Source organism: Dipodomys ordii, unplaced genomic scaffold, assembly GCF_000151885.1.
Source record: "Dipodomys ordii isolate 6190 unplaced genomic scaffold, Dord_2.0 Scaffold65, whole genome shotgun sequence".
Taxonomy (NCBI): Eukaryota; Metazoa; Chordata; class Mammalia; order Rodentia; family Heteromyidae; genus Dipodomys; species Dipodomys ordii.
The window spans coordinates 27,923-48,056 of record NW_012267281.1 but is presented as its reverse complement, the minus strand read 5'-3'; the positions used below and the strand labels follow the sequence as shown (position 1 = coordinate 48,056).

The window sequence follows — 20,134 nt, the reverse complement described above, 5'->3', positions numbered from 1 at the left end:
CTCCCCCCCGCCCCGGGCCAGCGCCGACGCCGGTCCGTCACCCCGGGGCTCTCTCTGTTCCAGGCGATCGTGCCCCTGGCGGCAGCGGGACAGAGCAATGCCAGCCGGAGCGCCCGGCACAAGCGCGCCCTGGAGGGGGCGGAGGAGACCGGTGAGCCCAGGGTGAAGGGGTCCCGCTCAGAGCTCAGACCGGCGGGTGGGCGGGCGGGGGTGGCCCCGGGGACCCAAGCCACAGGTGGCTTCGCAGCCCTGCGAGGCTGCGAAGGGAGAGATCCCAGCGGAAAAGGGGCCCGGCGAGGAGGGGAGGCGGGAAACAGCCACGGACAGGAGTGAGTGTGCCCACTGACACGGGCGAGTGTGCCCAAGACACTGCTGAGCGTGCCCACCAATGCTGCTGAGCGTGCCCACTGACCCCGATGAGCGTGCCCACGGACACGGATGAGCGTGGCCACCGACACCGGTGAGCGTGCCCATGGCGCGGGGCGCATGTTCACCAGAGGGCATTGCGTGACCGGCTTCCCCGCGGAGCAGCGCGCGCACCCATGCTCTTTCTCTCTCTCTCTCACACACACACACACACACACACACACACGCTACCCCTTCTCCCCCCCCACCCCGTGCACACGCACCCATAGCAAGTCCCTCCCCACCTGCATACCACCCCTCATCCTTCCTATGGCCCTGGCCCTGCCGTGTTGCGTCCCCTCTCCAGAGGGCTCCACAGTTGGCAACTCCTCCCCACAGGATCCCTTCCCACCAGGGGATGTGTGTGTGCTGTGCCTTCACCATGGGTCAGATATGTGCCACCGCGCCTGTTCCGCGCAGAGATGGTTTTCCTGGGCATCTAGAAAGCGCCAGGATGTGTGTGTGTGTGGGGGGGGGGTGTGCTCACACCTGTGTGGTCCGCCCCTCTCTGCCAGGGACCCGGGATCCCAGGGCGCGGGACTCATTTCACTGGGATTTTCCAAGGGGAGGGCAAAGCTGTCTCTCCCTCACCACAGGCCGGCTGGCCCCAGCTCCCCTTCCCACGCGCGTCTCACTGATCGTGGCATCGATGACCAAACCTGTGGGCCTCTGACTACAGGAAATTGGCTCTGTGCATTTAAAACTGGAAACCAACCGCACTTAAAGTCACTTCCATGCACGAATTGTTTTTTGTATGTTTTATTTCACCTTCCCATCAAGAGCACAGGCGGTTTGCTGTGTGTGGTTTTTTTTGTTTCTGTCTCATAGTCTGTAGTCCACTGAGTTGTAATTCTCATTTGTATTTATGAAATCATTTTTGACATGACGATTTTCATTTCTTCTGTGCTATATAGAACATACACGTGTGTGTGTATCTTTAGTTTCTGGAGAATTTACATTTGGTATGATTTATAATTTCTATATTGTGAATTATGAGCTAAAGAGAATGACTGGGCTAATTGTTGCTATGCTTTTCAAGTGTTATCAGTGTAATTCACAATACAAAATTTAGTGAACCTGTTTGTCTACATTCTTGCTGCAGTAATTCTGTCTTTAAGTTTTGATTCTGACCAGTTTCCCAGTTACAAAAAAGTATCTCAACTTTATTTTACTGTCTTGCCTATTGTACTGAACATGCAGTGAACACCTTTTTCTCTGTGCGCACATGTGTGTGTACATGTGTGCCAGCGTTGGGAATTGAATTCTGGGCCCTGGCACTGTCCCTCTGCTCAAGGTTAGTGCTATACTACTGGAGCCACAGCTCTACTTTGCACTTTCCCCCCCCTTTTCTTTCCTTCTCTCTCTTCTCCCTTCCTTCCTTCCTTCCTTTCTTTATCTTTCTTTGATTCTTTCTTTCATTCTTTCTCTCCCTTTTTTTCTTTCTCTCTCCTCTTCTCTCTTTCTTTCTTTCTCTTTTCCTTTTCTTCCTTCTTTCTTTTCCCTCCCTCCCTCCCTTCCTTTCCTCCTTCCTTCCTTTCTTTGTCTTTCTTTTTCTTTCTTTCTTTCTTTTTTTCTTTCTTTCTCTCCCTTTCTCTCTCTTTTTCTTTCTCTCCCTTTCTTTCTTTCTTTCTTTCTCTTTCCCCTTTCTTCCTTCTTTCTTTTCCCTCCCTCCCTCCCTTTCCTCCTTCCTTCCTTTCTCAAAATAATTCATTGGTAACCCAAATCTCAGATTTATGCCTAGTCTGACCTCAAACCAGGATCCTCAGATCTCAGACTCCTGAATAGCCAGGATTACAGGTGTGAGCCACCAAAGTCCAACATTTCCTGCATATTTTTGATTACTTCTAATTTTGGCCATGCTGATTTTTATTTTTAACTTTTCATTGTCTCTTTTTCACATTTTTAATAACTTCCTAATTAGTCATGTTTATAATTTTTTTCGCAGAAATTTGTTCTTTTATATAAGAAAATCCCTGTGATGGATTTTTTCCATGCTTTTCTTTTGACTTTCTCTAATACAGCCCAGTTAAAAATATTTGTGCTCATGATCTTTTAGTTTGCTCTATTTCTGGCTACTTTGACTGTTTTATGACTGTTTTGTTTGATTTTATCAGGAATCTTTCTGGTGTTTGTGTGAGTCATTTTATACTGGTATTAACTTCCTCTTTTTTTCTTTCCTTTTTTTCCCTTCCAGACTGCTACCTAAAGCAAATTGTATCAAATGATACTTATTAACTTCTTCATTTGGAAAATGAAGATTTTCATATGTAATTTGAGTCTGTTTGAGACTATATTAGCATTGATTTATTGTTTTATTTATCAACTTTAAATAAACAACATTCAGTACATGTTTCTTATAAAGGACTTCAGTATCTAGTATGGTATGGATTCCTCAAGTACCTTTAATTTTCTAGGGTACTATTACCTTCCTTCTAGATAGTGATTTAAATTAATCTTAATTTTACCATTTGAATGAGTATATTTCAGCAGATATTAAAGAAAAATAAGAATAGAGTTAAAAATGAATATTTTCCTAGGTCACAATTTGCCAAAATACTCCATACTGATACTTTGAAATTTTCCTCCTGTTTGTCTATTTTATATTCAAGTGTTGTTACAGCATGCAAAAATTATAGAGTAATGAAAATTTCCTTACAATATTAATTTGTAATTTGTAGACAGTTTGGTAACAGAATCCTCACAGAGCAAACAAAAATTACTCAGATTCTACAGCTGATTTGTAATCACCAGCAGAAGTAGAGTTTTTTTAACCAACTTTTAATATAAAATAATGACTATATAGCACACATTGTATATGTGTATTACTACATGAACATATCTGTTATGTATATGTGCATATATTACATTTATAACATTACACATATATTATGTGTATATATGCAAGACACATAGTATATGTATATTCATGCATAATACTTAGTAAATATCATAACATCCACAGATCCAAGATGGATGCTTGAAGATAAGAATTTCAGGGACAGGTAGGTTTACCATGCCTTGACATTGAACTTGACATTGAACTATTATCCTTTCATTGAGGGGAATTTATTAAATCTAGCTATTGTACAATGAATATCTATGAACCCAAGAAAGCTGTGTGAGATGTAAAGGTCTTTCCCTTTTTCTGGTCAGTGCATTCTATCTTTGGAATTGGGAAAAGTCTACCCAGCTCATCTAGGCAGAGTTTTATTTTTCTTTCCATTCTTGTTGTTCTGATTTAATGGAAGACCCAGGAGCCTTAGCTTGTTCTTTTCCTTTAAAAGTATCTACTTACACCCTCATTCATTAGCTGACTATATCCATTTCAGAGACATTAGTGTTTAATTGGAATAAGTACTTTTTTTTTGGCAATAGTGAGTAAAGAGATGGACCTGGCTATCTTTCAATCTTTCCAAAAGCAAACTCTACTTTTAATTGTAAAAGTTAGTAATTTGGCTCCACTTTGTTTTTTCTTAATTTATTTTCTGTCTCAAATTAAAATTTTATAAACCTTAATGTATTTCAGAAGGCCAGGTTTGATTACAGTGTAATAAACAGAAATGTGGGGAAATCCATGATTTAGAAAATTGCCAAATAGCTCATCATGGCCAAAAATTCCTTTTGAAGTCCAACAGTAAGTTAATTTGGAGATATTCTCAACTGAAAAAAAAATAACAAGTCATGTTTCTTTGAAAATATTACATAATACCATTTATTTTCAAATGAATCATGATGACCTTGATTTGAACGTTCACCTAAGTATCATTTTATTCATTTCCTTTTTTTGCTGGTTGTGGAGCTTGAACTCTGGGCCTGAGCACTGTTCTGAGCTCTTCAGCTCAAGGCTAGCGCTCTACCACTTGAGCCAAAGCACCCACTTCCAGCTTTTTCTGTGTATGTGGTGCTGAGGAATCGAACCCAGGGCCCCATGCATGCAAGGCAAGCACTCTACCACTGAACCACCTTCCCAACCCCCATTTTATTCATTTCTGTGAATTTAACTATAAGCATCTTCAGAACCTCTCTGATAAGTGAATTATTTCAGAATGTTTGCTACCAGACTTAATCAGCTTATTGATAAAATCAGGGAACATTTCCATTTTTTCCTTTATTAGTCAATTGGAATTTAAAAGCCATTAAGAAATACAGTTGTTTTAGATTACAGAAAGGTAAAATTACTTATTATTTCATTGATTATTTTTACTAATATGCTTATTGTACGTGTCTCAGTCATTAATAGTTTTGACTTTTGGTTTGTTTTGTGCCCATCCTGGGGTTATAACTCAGATCCTCTTGATGTCACTTGACTTTTTTTTTTTTTTGGTCTGGTAGTGGGGCCTGAACTCTGGGCCTGGGCGCTGTCCCTCAGCTCTTCAGCTCAAGCCTAGCGCTCTACCACTTGAGCCACAGCGCCACTTCCGGCTTTTTTCTTTTTGCTTGTGTGGTGCTGAGGAATCGAACCCAGGACCTCAGGTATGCAAGGCAAGTGCTCTACCACTGAGCTACCTTCCCAGCCCTGTCACTTGACTTTTTTGTGCAAGACTGGTGCTCTATCACTTGAGCCATGCCTCCAGTTCCATCTATTTGCTGGTTAATTGGAGATAAGAGTCTCAAGTCTGCCCAGGCTGGCTTCAAACCCAGATCCTTAGGTCTCAGCTTCTTGAGTCAGTAGAATGTCAGGTGTGATCAACCAGCCCCCTGCTCCCTCTCTCAATTGTAACAGGAAAACACTGCTGAACTGATCAATCCTATTTTTATCTGTGGCTCAGGTGTGATATTTGTTTCACATTAAAAGGAAGAGGATCCACAGGGTAAAACAAAATGTGTTGCAGGGAAAAAAGTGTCCTTTATGTTCTTATTTGTTAACTACCTACTCAAGTTTCATTGGTATTTCTGTTGCAATTGAAAGGATCAAATTAGCAATTTATAAAGAAAGTTTTTTTTTCTTATTTTCAGCATTGTATTTCTAGCTTAAAATTCCAGGGGAAATTTCTCAGCAGACTTTCTTATGCCATTGTCTCTCACAGGTTCAGAACTGTAAATATTACTCTGTAATTTCGGACTGCACATTTTAGAAATTTTCAGTTAAACACTGAGTTGTGAATCATCCCATCATCCTTTTAAAAACACATTGAGAAGTGGGTCTATAAAGCGCTCTTTCAACTCTAAATAAAATGCTTGTTGGACACTACGAAAACCTATATTTGCACATCAGTTAAAATAAGCAAGCTAGATTTAGGCTGTGCAAACAAAGTGTTTTGTTTTATTTTTCCCTCCCTGCATATGCAATAGAAAATGTACTTAGTTAGCTCTAGGGAATTTTCTTTAATTCTGTTTTTCCTTTCTCCCTTGGGCATCTTCTGAAGTCCTCTACCTGTGGCATATGTTGTGAATTGATGTTTCCAGGAAGTTTTAGTAACTGCAGCCTGACAGAAAGCTCATGTTTCATTTTTAGTAAGATCTCACTCGCATTCAGATATCTTGCCAAAAAGCTTGTCTCTGGCTTTCACTGAAATGGATGAGATTTAAATTCTGGTTCACTCTCAACCCCTTAGTGTTGGGTGTTTGTACTTCCTATGCTTTATGCTGCTTGAAAGGTAAAGGCAGATAGACAATGGATACTTAAGTGTTAAGTTGCTTACAGTTTACATGTTTAATAAGTGCTAAACATTGTTTATGTTTTAAGTGGTTGCAGAAGTTGTATATTCAATAGCATTAATTCAGGAGTACTACTGATGTATTCAGTTAATCATTATTTAATATTAGATTTTAACAAAATACCCACAATACCGTTTGGAGTGATCGGATAAGGTTTATCATGTATTTGGTAGACTTGAAAAACAAAATGACTAACCCTGCTTTCTACACAGCCATGGCAGTCAATGTGAATTTGATTCAGTTGTGCCAATGGTGTTTTGCACAACTCAGTGGCAGATAAAACTTTTCTAATGTGTACTGGGTTTCAAATATATATATTAAATAGGCCCATTTCATAACTCAAATAATAGCATGAAAGCAAGGTAAAAATTATGCTTGTTTGAACATTTGCGAGAAAATGAGTCACACACTCGCTTGTGTCTTATCACCTTAGTTCCCACAGCTGCTGTTCAAGTAAGGAAATTGTGTGTTTTGCTTTTCAGTCTCTCAAGATTGCCTGCAGCTGATCGCAGACAGTGACATGCCAACTATCCGCAAAGGTAATGAACGGCCACACCCTCCTTCCCCAGGGCCCCTGTCCCCTAGCACCCTCTGTCCCCCAGGATTCTGTCCAGTACCACTTGCTCTCATGTTAAGTCTAACATTACAACTATATCTTAGCATTCTGCCTCAAAACTTCTCGCAATCAGATGTCACACAGCAACATTTAAGTGACTCAAAATGACTTGGGAATAAGTATTTCCACTCCAGATAATCTGATAAACAGAATTAGCAGAAAGATACTAGATTTAGACATTTTAAATAATTATATTCATATCAAGTTTTTTATAACTTCTTTTTGTTGTTGTTGCTGGTCATGGGGCTTGAACTCTGGGCCTGGGCACTGTCCCTCAGCTCTTCAGCGCTAGCACTCTACTACTTGATCCACAATGCCACTTCCCATTTTCAGGTGGTTAATTGGAGACAAAAGTCTCATGGACTTTCCTGCTTGGGCTGGCTTTGAACCTCGATCCTCAGATCTCAGCCTCCTGAGTAGCTAGGATTACAGGTGTCAGCCACCCATCCCCAGCCTATAACTTCTATTAGAAGTAATTTTGACTTCTATGGGGATACAGTAGGACCTGTGTGAGCATTACTACTATTGATTTGGTTATAAAAACTTTAATATGATCAGAGCAAGACGGAACAAACAATATTATTTTCTTTTTCATGTTTTTTAAAAATTGTTTTATAAAGGTGATGTACAGAGGGGTCACAGTTACATAAGTCAGGTAATGAGTGCATTTCTTTTTGGACAATGTCACTCCTTCCCTAGCTTTCTCCCAGTATTTCCTTCCTGTTCCCACCCACAAGTTGTATAGTTCATTTTCAACATAGTGTCTAATGAGTACCACTGCTGCATTTGTTCACCCTTTGTCCCTCTATTTCTGTGCCTCTCTTTTATACTCCCAAAGACAGATAAATAAATAAATAAGACAAAAAAGAAAACAAAAACAGCAGCAACAAAAACTATTGTTTCCATTTGCTGGTGTTCACTCAGATAAATACTATTTTATATGATCAGATGCCCATAGGTCGTGCACTTTTGTGTTTCTCTCCTAAGAATATCCTCATTTTGTTTCATTGTGTGTGAATGTCTAGAGACCTGTATAATTCATCATGTCCCAGTGTATTTTTTAAACTATCCAATATGTTTATGTGTGGATTTATAGGTGCATTCAAGCTACCACAAGTGAGTGAAACCATGCAACCTATGTTTCTTGGGGTTACTTCACTTAATATAATTTTTCCAAAGTCTTTCCATTTCCTTATAAATGGTATAATATTATTCTTTCTGATGGATGAGTAGAATTCCATTTGTCCACTGAGGGGCATCTGGGCTGATTCTATATCTTGCTATGGTAAATGCTGCAATGAACATGGATATGCTGGTAGCTTTAGTATGGACTTGTTTTTGTTCTATTGGATAAAAGGCCAGGAGTGGAACTTCTGGGGCTTGTGAGGAAGTTTGAGACTGTATACCAGCATCTGGTATTGCTAGTTTTCTTGATATTAGCCATTCTAACTGAGGTGAAGTAAAATCTCAGTTGTTTTGATTTGCATTTCCTTTGTGACCAGAGATGTCGAGCATTTCTTCATGTGTCTATTGGCCATTCTTACTTCATCTTCTGAGAAGTCTTTCTTTAAGTCATTAGCCCATTTATTAATTGAGTTGTTTCTTTGAGGGTTTATTTGGAGGGGGGGTAATTTTTTGAGCACTAAGTACATTTCAGATATTAAGCCCTTGATTTTTTGAGCACTAAGTACATTTCAGATATTAAGCCCTTGTTTGATGTACGGGTAGGAAAAAAATCTTTGTTCCGTGGGCTTTCTATTTAGCTTATCAGCTATGTCCTTTGCCGTCTAGAAACCTTTAAGTTTGATGCAATCCCATTTGACAAGGGATCCAAAACACAGGTTGGAAGAAAGACAGCCTCTTTAACAAGTAGTGGTGGTAAAACTGGCTCATCCATATGCAGAAAACTGAAGCTAGATCCTATGTATCACCTTGTACCAGAATAAATTCAAAATGGATCAAAAACCTCAGTGTAAGGCCAGAAACCATGAAACTGTTATAGGAAGGGCTCCTAGAGTTCCTGGGCACAGAATGGAGCTTCCTAAATAAAGATCTATCAAATCAAAGAAAAATTGGATAAATGGGATTGCAGCAATTTTATTTATTTTTTATTTTTTGGTCGTTTGTGGGGCTTAAACTCTGGGCCTGGGCATTGACCCTTGGCTCTTCAGCTCAAGGTGAATACTCTACTTGAGCCACAGCACCACTTCTGGTTTCCTGGTGGTTTTATTGGCGATAAGAGTCTCACGGTCTCTCCTGCCCAGGCTGGCTTTGAACTACAATTCTCAGATCTCAGCCTCCTGAGTAGCTAGGATTACAGGCGTGAGCCACCGGCACCTGGCATAAACAATATTTTTATAATTCTCTAACATCAAATTATTACTTTATAATTGATTATTTTCTCAGAGGATTAAAATATTCCTAAGTCAATTTTCAGTTTCTTGAAGCTTTCTGTAGCATTAATTCTAGACAACTAAATATTTTCCAGAGCAAGGTTTTGTGGAGAATACATTTTCAAATAAAATTTCAAAACCATTTTCCAAACAAAGCACCACCTCTAAAATTAATCCAAAGAAATGACTCTAGAAATAAGAAGTTTTGAGTCAAATAAGTTTGTGAAAGTCCAAGTTGGGAACTGACGATATTCAACAGCTTCAGACAATACAAAGTAATTAATAAGAGTGTACTGGAGAGGAACATGGGATGTTTTGTGCGTTTTACGTGTTTTACGAGACAACACATGATGGTTCCGTGACTATGGAGTACCAATGGGTGTATGGAATGACATATGTTTAATTTTTATGTTGCTGGAGTTCACTCTCAGATTGGTGTAAACAGACAAAGAAAAGAGGCCACACACAAGTGAAATGTAGAGCATAAAGTAAAATGGCCCGTGGTAACTTTATGATGGAAGGAGCCGGGAATGTCTGAGCTGTGACTCCCGGAGTGGGAGTCTGAGATTACTGGCAGACGAAAGCAGGGCCAGAGGAACGAGGCAAACCATCCAGCGTAGATAAGGTTTGTGGGTTGGCCTTCTAACAGTTCCTTGGAACACTGCTTGGCATCTGTGATTTCCTATGTAACTTTAATTATCATAAATGTCAAACAAGTACTCAAGCAAACCATTAGAAAAATCTGTGATTGCTTATGCTCTACTTTCTCCTAAATCATGCTCGCAACTTTTTTTAAAAGGAAGCAAACTATTTCCTAGGAATGAAAGCAAAGCCAGAAGAATGCCATAAGGACCAAATTTGAACTTAAAATAGTAATGGGAAAAGATTTTACACATCTCGATATAGGAAAAAAATAGTCAGAATGCTCCAGTGGTGGAAAATGGTGTGTCCAGTACACCCCAGTGTGCATGCAATGTACAGTGTGTGGAGTGCAGCCTGCATCTGCCCCGTAGCAGGGGTGTGGCCTGGACTGCGGGGGCCCCAGTTCCTGGACCTTTCAGAGACACAGGTTAGTTTATGAACCTTTGGATCATATTTACCTGTTACCATGCAAGGGCATTTTACCAGTGAGACAGGTAGATCTTGGTGAAGAGAGGTTGTACTCATTGAAATGTCAATTGCGAGTCATTCCCATAATTTTCCTGTTTATTCATCTGCCTTACCATCTTCTGTGAAAAATCAGACAGTTTGGAATCACAATGTGGTAATTCTGGCAGCCATACTCTGTCTCTGTCTCTGTCTCTCTCTGTCTCTCTTCTGCATACTCTTGTTGCTTATTGTTGTAGACTGAGGCTGATCATTTGTTCAGTGACATTTCCAAAGACAGCATTTTGTGAAGTCTCTACTATCCCATGTGGCCACCAAAGACTTTGGTCTACTATTGTGCAGATGGGTGGATAGGACACTCCTCTTTAGTCTGAATTTTGATGAAGATTTTCTTCACGCCAAAAAGAATACAGAATGCAGAATACAGACTGGCTCCATGCTGTGGCATTCCTTCAAAGATAGCCAGGTCGCCGACAGTTCTGCCTAAGTCCTCACCTCCTCCGTGAACAAAGCCCATCACAAAGCCAGAGCCCTAAGGCTCTTCGCTGAGCATGTACCAGGATCTGGGCCTGCTCATTGCACTCAGATGCTCCCAGTATGTGGTGCCCTTTCAGAGCCTGTGTTTCCCCAATGCTTCCCCACTGTGCCTTCTCTTCACTGTTTTTTTTTTTTTTTTGGAGGGAGGAAAGGGCAGGAAATACTGGGCTTGCCCACCCTGGAGACCACCACCAAGAACTCAGGTGGCATTTCCATCACTGCCACCAATTTGGAGAATTCCTCACTGAATTGCTGCTGTCCTTTCTGCGTTAAGCATTCTCTTGGTTACTCTAAATTTTAATTAACTTGCGCACATTAAATAAGTTGATTTTATGTGGTTTTACCAGCTTGTTTGATTTAGTGAAGGGACAGAGCCTTTGAGTTTTCTACCTTGTATTTTTCCCAGTATTTTCATGCTGGCATCTAGAAATCTTCAGACAATATCGATTGATTCTTTCTCTAATCTAATAGAATATTAACATTCTTTTAAACATTTTTGTTTTCTGTCTTTTGACAACAGTATGGTATTTCTATTTATGTATACACAATCAAATATTTCTATTTCTATTATGTGTTTTATCAACTCATGCTACAAATTATGTAAATGATGAATTATCAACATATCTTCCCCTTCCCAATATTTGCTAGTTGTATAAATCCCACATTATACTGGCATGTGTTTTGGTGTTACTTTTATAGATGGATGTATTTGATAATCATGACAAGTCCTGTGGTTCTGATTCCCTTCTTCATATGTTTCTTTTTTAAAAAATTTTTTATTGTGAAAATACTGTACAGAGGGGTTACAATTACATGAGCAAGATAATGAGTACATTTCTTTTTTTTTGGGGGGGGGGGTCCAGTCGTGGGGCCTGAACTCTGGGCCTGGGCGCTGTCCCTTAGCTCTTCAGCTCAAGGCTAGCACTCTACCACTTGAGCCACAGTGCCACTTCTGGCTTTTTTCTTTTTGCTTATGTGGTGCTGAGGAATCAAACCCAGGGCCTCAGGCATGCAAGGCAAGCGCTCTACCACTGAGCCACCTTCCCAGCCCCAATGAGTACATTTCTTATCAAGCATTGTAGCCTCCTCCATTGTTTCCCCTTCCCATCCCATCCTCCCCCCACCCCCCCACCCAACCCCTTCATATGTTTCTTTTCTGAATCATTTTATGTTGCTTTCTTCAAAATGAATTAGAGAACATTGTTCATTATGTGCTCAAATATAAAATTTGTTTACTTGAATATTTTATAGGAAAACTGAGACAAGAACAAACTTTCTTCCCAGAAATGGCTTGGCTCTCTGGCCTGACATAAAAGGATTCTTTCCTTTCTGTTCCTGTTTTTTGTTTCATGTTGGTAATGAGGTTTGAACTCATTTCATGTTGGTTAATGAGGTTTGAACTCAGGGCTCTACACTTTTGCTTGGCTTTTTCTGCTCAGGACTAATGCTCAAACATCTTCATCACACTAATACTTCTATATCGTGTGCTAGTTAATTGCAGACAGGAGTTTCTTGGGATTTGTCTACCTGGGCTAGAATTGTGAGGCTCAGATCTCAGCCTCTTAGTAAACTGATTACAAACGTGAGCCACAGGTACCGAGTTTTTCTGTACTTTTGTGGGAGGCCCTGATTTCAGTTCAGCGCGCGCGCGCGCACGCACACACACACACACACACACACACTCTCTCTCTCTCTCTCTCTCTCTCTCTCACACACACACACACACACACACACACACACGTTTTGCTGCATATCCCCTGTGAGCTAGTCATCTCTTTAAATCCCAGGGAAATTGCAGTGAACCCAAAGTAGATAATCCTTGATCTCCAAGAAGTGAAGAGTGTGAGTTACATGTTGTTTTGAGGGACAAAAGGCTGGAGCACAAAATCAGCATTCTCTTTTCCCCACTTTTTTTTTTTTATTAGCATCGATTTGTTGTGCATTTTGCCATGTTCGGAGGCATACACAATAATCTTGATCCTACTCTTCATCACTCCCACTCAGGCCCTCCTCCCCTTCCCAAACTAGTCTGAACCAGCTTCAATGTTCCAACTGTCATGAATATACATCGTATATCTTTTGTGTGCACATGTGGGATTGGGGCTTGAACCTAGGGACTCATTCTCATTAGGCGTCTTCACTTATGGTGGGTGCTTTGTCACTGAGCCACACCTCCAGTTCCAGCTTTCTGCTGGTTAACTGGAGATGTGAATCTCTTGGGTTTGTCAGCCTAGTCTGGCTCAGAATGAGGCTTAGGAATGCAGGTGTGAGCTACCAGTGCCCTACTCTGTAATGTAGTTTGATTATATTCATCCTCCTTTACCTTCTCTGTCTCTTCCCTACCTGCTAGAGCCCAGCCTTCACAAGGGACCTGTTTTCCATTCCTGTCATTCACTTTTAAAGTGTGTGGTAATTGTTCAGAGGGGTTTCATATTGGTATTTCCCACATGCATATGCAGTTTATTAATCAGTTAAGGCCCAAATACACTCTCACATTTTCATCCCCATACCTCTTATTATTCAATAGCTTCCATTTTTGCTAACTGCATTCATAGAAGCAATGGATTTTGGTACATTCATGCCAATATCCCAAGCTTATATTTACAACAATCCCCATTGCAATAATTCTTCTTCACTGGTTTTAGCAGTCAGTATTTAAAAGTTCCTTTATCTCATTTAAAGCAAATTAAATGCTATGTTTTACCACTATTGGGATTACATTGTACGCAAACAGGTAGACATGTTCTTGGATTTCCTATTTGTAATGGTGATGATTTCTGGTGTATTGATGGTTTTATCTAGTAAAACCCTGGGAGAATTTCACTTTGGGGACAATTTTTCCTAGGGAAAACCTTCCTGGAGCTCTTCTTTGAGAAAAGAACATGAGGAAAATCCCCACCTAAGGGATGCACCAATCATTTTGTTGTTGTTGTTGGTCGTGGGGCTTGAACTCTGGGCCTGGGTGCTATCCCTCAGCTCTTGAGCTCAAGGCCAGCACTCTACCACATGAGCCACAGCACCACTTCCTGTTTTTTGGTGGTTTACAGAGATAAGAGTTTCACGGACTTCCCTACCCGGACTCGCTTTGAACTGTGATCCTCAGATCTTAGCCTCCTGACTAGCTATTACATCGACACCCGACTGGGATGCACCATTCTTGGGGAGATAGGATGGGTGGTGTTGGAATGTAGACAAAAGCATATGCTAGGAAGACCAGGTCTGTCTGTATGCTCTTTCACCCTCTTGCAACCCCATCTCCCTGCCTCCTGCTCCTTCCCATTTTCTAAGGTACTATGACTTGGAAGTCCTCCTAATCAATTTGTCCATTGTAGCTTGAACTTACAGTGCAGTGTGCTTTGTTACCACCTACCATTCTTTAACTCTTTAGAAACTTTAAGAAAGTGCACGGCTCTTATTTTGTATTCCTATTACAAAAACCATACTTGTAATGGGTACAGGCATTACAGAAAATAGTATGAAAGTCCTTCAAGAAATTAAAACTAGAACTACTTATAATTCAGCAATTCACCTTCGGGGTGTATAGACAGAAAGGAGAGGCAATCAGTGAGAGAACAAAAGAGTCATTGCTACATATGTGCTAATCCAACCTCTGGTCACAATAGCCAAGTAAAATAGCCAAGTAAATTGGCAAAGTAAAATTTCAAGACACATATGGGTAATAGCCATTCATTAACTGGGAACATTGTATGCAATTACTTAGACTGTGAAAATTTTGCTATTTGATTCCACTCTTCCATTTCCACATCTCTAAATTTCTATTTATGTATTTACACCATTTTTAATATCTCCCTGTCTCTCAGTCTTTAGCTTGAGCGTCATCATCACACCATTAGTTATATAACATAACCGTGGGAAAGACAGTTTATAAAAGGAATGTTTACATTGTCTTAGCAGGGTTTATGTCGAAGAATACTCAGATTTGATTCTGGCTCCGTGATTTTATTCTCCTGCTCACCCTGCGTGATTTTGGCCCATGATGGGGTACCCCTTGTCTGTTTACTCTGTGGCTGATGTTTTCTAACTATACCTTCATCCAGTACTGAGCAAGCTCTGAGAATTTGTATAATGAATAGAGTACACTTGAAATTGAACATGATTGATTATTGTTGACAAGTTCTCAGTGGGTTTCCCTGAGACAAAATTTATGTCTCAGTGACTTCCCTGGTAAGTTTCGTTCTGTTGCAAGATTGAAGGGAGGTTTTTTTTTTTTTTTTAAATTCTCTTGATGTTTTTCTCTAAGCTTCACACAATCAGCCCTTCTCAGAGAAAATTCTCTACTCATGTGTTAGAGAGCTTTTGTCCATTCTTTACTTGAAGTTCTCCCACAGTGACCAGTCTTTTTCATAAAATAGCTGATGTACAGGACCATAAAACAAACTGTATATATTCACCTAGAATCCTGCATCTGCCCAGGAGAATAACAAGCAATGGAAGAGAACAGAAGACTGTAGTTTGTTTGATTTTTCCCCCTTTTCTGATATGATTCTCTTCCAAGTTTCTAATTTCATTTAGCAATTAAGTAGAGGTAGAAATTACTTTTCTCAGTTTGTTTTCTCATGAATAATTCTCTTCGTTTGTAGGCTCTTACACATTCGTTCCGTGGCTACTCAGCTTTAAAAGAGGCAGAGCCCTAGAAGAAAAGGAGAATAAAATAGTAGTGAGGGAAACCGGTTACTTCTTTATTTATGGTCAGGTAAGTCTGCTCCTAAGTTCTACCTCCACATTCCAGCACCTTCCATTCTGGGCCCACTCCTGACAATGTTCCTTGGTTTGTTCCTCAGGTTTTGTACACTGATAACACTTTTGCCATGGGACACCTAATACAGAGGAAAAAAGTCCATGTGTTTGGGGATGAGTTGAGCCTGGTGACTTTGTTTCGCTGTATTCAGAACATGCCGGAAACACTACCCAATAATTCCTGTTATTCAGCTGGTAAATAGGAGTTCTTCCATCTGCCTTGGGGAATGAAGATGGAGATTATGGAAGTATCTGGGCTTCGAATATAAATAGGCGAAACATTGTTCCTCCCTACCTGGTGTACTTTTTACTCACAATCAGTGAGCAAACTTGTTTCAACTGCAAGAATTTGAAAGATTACTAATAGGTATACCTTTTTATGTAAATTAGGAAAGGTAATAAGTTTTAGACAATTTTACCTTGGCAGTAATTTGCGAATGTATTTTCTTCCATTATTTATAACAACAGTTAGAGAGCACTCACTCAGCACATACCCTTGCCCTGAATTCAATATCTGACACTGTAAAATAAAACAAATAAAGAAACAAACAAAAAGTATCAGCCAGTTGACAAAGTAATAGCCTAGAACTGGAAGCATGGTTCAAGGGGTAGCGGGCCAAGCTAGCCAGCACCAAGTCCTGGTTTCAAACCCCATTATTTAAAAAAAAATTCTGGAAGTATCTATAACAAAAGAAGAAACATGGGCTGGGAAGGTGGCTCAGTGGTAGAGTGCTTGCCTTGCATGCATGAAGCCCTGAGTTTGATTTCTCAGCATCACAAAAGCAGAAAAAGCAGAAATGGCACTGTGGCTCAAGTGGAGAGCGTTAGCCTTGAGCTGAAGAACTGAGGGACAGCACCCAGGCCCAGAGTTCAGGCCCCACAACCAACAAAACAAAAACAACAAAAAGCAACTAAAAGAAGAAGTAATAATCTCTAACAATCACAGATAATCACCATCTGCTAGGCTCCCTTCCTGTGACTCATTTAATCTGCTTATGTCAGGGAGAATCTGAGACAGAAGGAGATTACCTAACTTCTAGGTTGCCCGGCTACAGTGTATCCTAGTAACTGGGTACCAGGTTTTGGTTTATGCTGGTCAACTCTACATGTAGTGGAAGAAGGTACCTCAGTGGGGCTCAGGGTCAAGGATCTGGAAACTTTGCAGTGGCTTCCTCTCACATTCAGACAGGTGACATCCAGTGGACAAGGGCACTTTACAAATGACACTGGAACCCTCAAGTCAAGGGAAAACCCCGACTTTAAGCTCAGGGGCAAAGAGGCTCCAGACTGTATTAATTCCAGAACCATTAGGGCTCCAATTGCTAACATTTTGCTCATTTTATTTCATGGGATAGCTTCAGATTAACCAGGGATAGTTTTTCAAAACCACATTCACACTGAGTGTGTTTATTTCTCTCTAGAGGTCTTGTCAAATCCATCTGAACGTGGAGGAAAGCGTTCAGTGGAAGACAGTTACACAACAGATGCAGTGTTGGAGCCAGTATTAGGAAGTCCTTCTCGAGTATTTCAAAGAAGTTTCCAAACAGGCATCTCTCCCCCTGCACCCCAAATCAGTTAGACACAAAGGGAAATAGTTCACAATAATTCAGTTGACGTCTCCACAGATCTGCAGCTCCAGACAGCTCTAGTGGCTTGGGGACAGGAGGAGTCAAATCAGAAGTCCCTAATTTCCTTAAGAGCCCTTCTCTGTGTCCAGCACAGATCACAATTTATATTGCAAACTAGTTATAAACATTAAGGACGCTCCAGCTCCTTATGGATTCCCATTGGTCAGTACTTAGAGTTTCACAACTAACCCTTAAAAACTCTTCTGCCCCCTGCTTACCTTGACATCCTGTAGGCATGCTCTGTCTAGTTTTCTGGGTACTTCATTATTTAAGAAATTACCTCAGTTTCTTTTTTTTTTTGTCGATCGTGGATCCTGAACTCTGGATCTGGGCGCTGTCCCTCAGCTCTTCAGCTCAAGGCTAGTGCTCTACCACTTGAACCACAGCACAACTTCCAGCTTTTTCTGCTTATGTGATGCTGAGGAATCGAACCCACGGCCTCATGCATGCAAGGCACTTCCCAGCCTGTTACCCTAGTTTTAAAGATATTTCTCAATATGAATACCTCAGTGTAGATAGATGACAAGAGTCATTCTCTCGGAAATCTGTGTGAAGAAAAAAATTGTTTAAAAATCAATAAAACCTACCTGGTTGTCCACAAGTAGATCAAATGAACTAAAAAAAAATCGAAAACAATTAAGTATATATGACTAAGGAAACACTGTACACCAAAAAGTGAATTTTACTTATTATTTTAATAAAAATTAAATGTGCTTATTGTAGGGAAAGTTTCAATTGACTGATATTTTGGAAGAATTGAAATGACCGGTAACTTAATACTGGAATTTAAAATAAAACATGCACACTAACTTATTTTTTCACTATTTTTTGTCTGTTGGCATTGGGGTTGAACTCAAGGTATCATGTTCACTTGTTTGACTGGTGCTCTGCCACTTGAGCCATACCTCCAGTCCAGCTTTGGAGATAATTTCTCATAGACTTTTCCTCCTGAGCTTCCTTTGAGCCCTAATTTTCTGTAGTTCAGTATCTCACTAATAAGATTTCAGGTGTGAGATACTGGCACCTGACCACACATACTTACAGAAGTTAATATATTGCTTAATAGTCTGTGATCCACAGTTGGTCATTTCAAATTGGTATGGTAAAGACAAATCAATAAGTAAATCCTAATTAAGAGATCTTTATTGATTACCTAAGCTGCCAATACTGAAATGCTTTGCTGATTTCAGAAAGCATAACATATTAAACAATACCTAAAAACAAATAGTTTGTTGTCCACTTAGCACAATCTAATACCAAAACACTATCATCCTAGCTCCCTGTTCTCTGCCTGCCCCAAAGGGTGACTGATACCTGTGGAGTGTTCTGTCAATCAGTACTGTGATGTTGAAGTTAGCCTGCGTGTGCCCAGCTTAGAATAGGTCAGGCACTAACATCACTGTGTTCATGAACATAAATTGATACTGACTCTTAATAGGACAGTACTACACCCTTTTAAATTGTTGGTTGTAAGTCCTGGTCAGTCAAATACTAATTATTTTGTTTGTTCATTTCTTTATTCCTTCTCTTTCCTTTTCTCCCCCCCTTTTTTTTTTAAAAGTGTGGCCACTGATTTCCTAATTCACCAAATATAGTTTCTGAACTGTATTTTGTACTCCTCATTCACAGAATATTTCACTGTCAGTGAGGTACCCACAGATAAAGACTTTTTTTTAAGGAGCTTGTTTTTGTGGTACTTTAGACAATAAAAACAAACATGGCAATATAAAGAAGCCTAAATTATCAAAGCCTGTACAAGGAAGCCCAAATGATAGCTAAGCAGGTGATCTGGACACCACAGAAAAACTATGGTAATACATAATTGATATTTTTAATATTTATAACAAATTCATTGTAAAGTATACCTAGGAATATCCAGTGAGACTGTATGTGCATTTACAATTTGTCGGTATTGTTTGTTCGATAAAATTAAACAAAACTCACCTCCAATTATATAATAATCTCTTAAGAAGCAGAGCATGATATACTTAGTTAACTTTGCTATTTGAATCCTTTTGAGTCTCTTTTTATAAGCAGAAGATGGTAAATCTATTTTATCTGTTCCATCTTTTCCTGCTATTTACTTTCTTTTTCAGAATGCTAACTAGGTTAGACATCTTCTCTTTATCCTTTTTTCTTTGACTGAACAATTACCGAGCTGCCTTGTGAATCCCTCTTTTCCAGGCATCGCAAAGCTGGAAGAGGGAGATGAACTTCAACTTGCAATACCCCGAGAAAATGCACAAATATCACTGGATGGGGATGGAACCTTCTTTGGAGCTCTGAAACTGATATGATCTGTTCGCTCTGTGTCTGTGGCTCCTTCCTCACTCTCTGTACCTCTGAGGGGAATCGTTTGAATGGCAATACCAAAAGGGGAAAAATGTAGTTACCATGGCCTTCTCTGAGCTCTGTTTGTTTTGGTTTGCTAAAACTGAGCCAAAACAGGAAATTTAACAGACAAACTCAGCCAAAGAGTGTCATGTGAATTACAAGAAACACTGCTCCTATTCCGCAAGACAGAATTAAGTTGACACTTCTCTGTGAATCTGTGCATAGTGCTGCAATGCTAGCTGATTTTTTTTTTGGGGAAGAAGAAAACAGTTCAAAGAACAATCAGAATGTCTTCAAAAGTAGAGATCAAAATGTGGAAACTTTGTACTATATGAGTGCGATTATCGCTACTTTTCAATGAGAACTTCATGAACAGAAATTGTAACAATCCTACATTAAGAGGTTCTGAACACATACCCAAGTAGATGTAACATTAGGATTCATCTTCTCATTTCATGACAGATAATGTCCCTCCTTTTCACTTAATAGTATGGAAAGATATCAAAATTTTGCATCAGGTTATGTTTTGATATACTGGCTAAGTTTATTCTAAACATATTAAAAGTTCAATATTAAATAAGCAAATTGAAAATAAGATCCATGTAATATTTAATTTTTATCTCTAAATTTATCTGTTATCCAGGCATCTTTTATGGGATAAAAGAATTTCTTAAGCTGTATATACAGATATGTATTTT

The 20,134-nt window shown here is 39.8% G+C and overlaps 1 protein-coding gene across 1 annotated transcript in view; it reads left to right on the top strand.

Annotated features, from left to right (window-relative positions):
- Positions 1-19,953, top strand: part of Tnfsf13b (tumor necrosis factor (ligand) superfamily, member 13b) — a 20,353-nt gene extending 400 nt beyond the window's left edge. Inside the window, exons 2-6 of the mRNA XM_013022949.1 lie at positions 64-151; positions 6,546-6,602; positions 15,318-15,430; positions 15,519-15,669; positions 19,287-19,953. Coding sequence (XP_012878403.1) covers positions 64-151; positions 6,546-6,602; positions 15,318-15,430; positions 15,519-15,669; positions 19,287-19,399 — 522 coding nt within the window. The 3' untranslated portion in view covers positions 19,400-19,953. The remainder of the gene's footprint in view (positions 1-63; positions 152-6,545; positions 6,603-15,317; positions 15,431-15,518; positions 15,670-19,286) is intronic.
- The last annotated feature ends 181 nt before the right edge of the window (positions 19,954-20,134 follow it).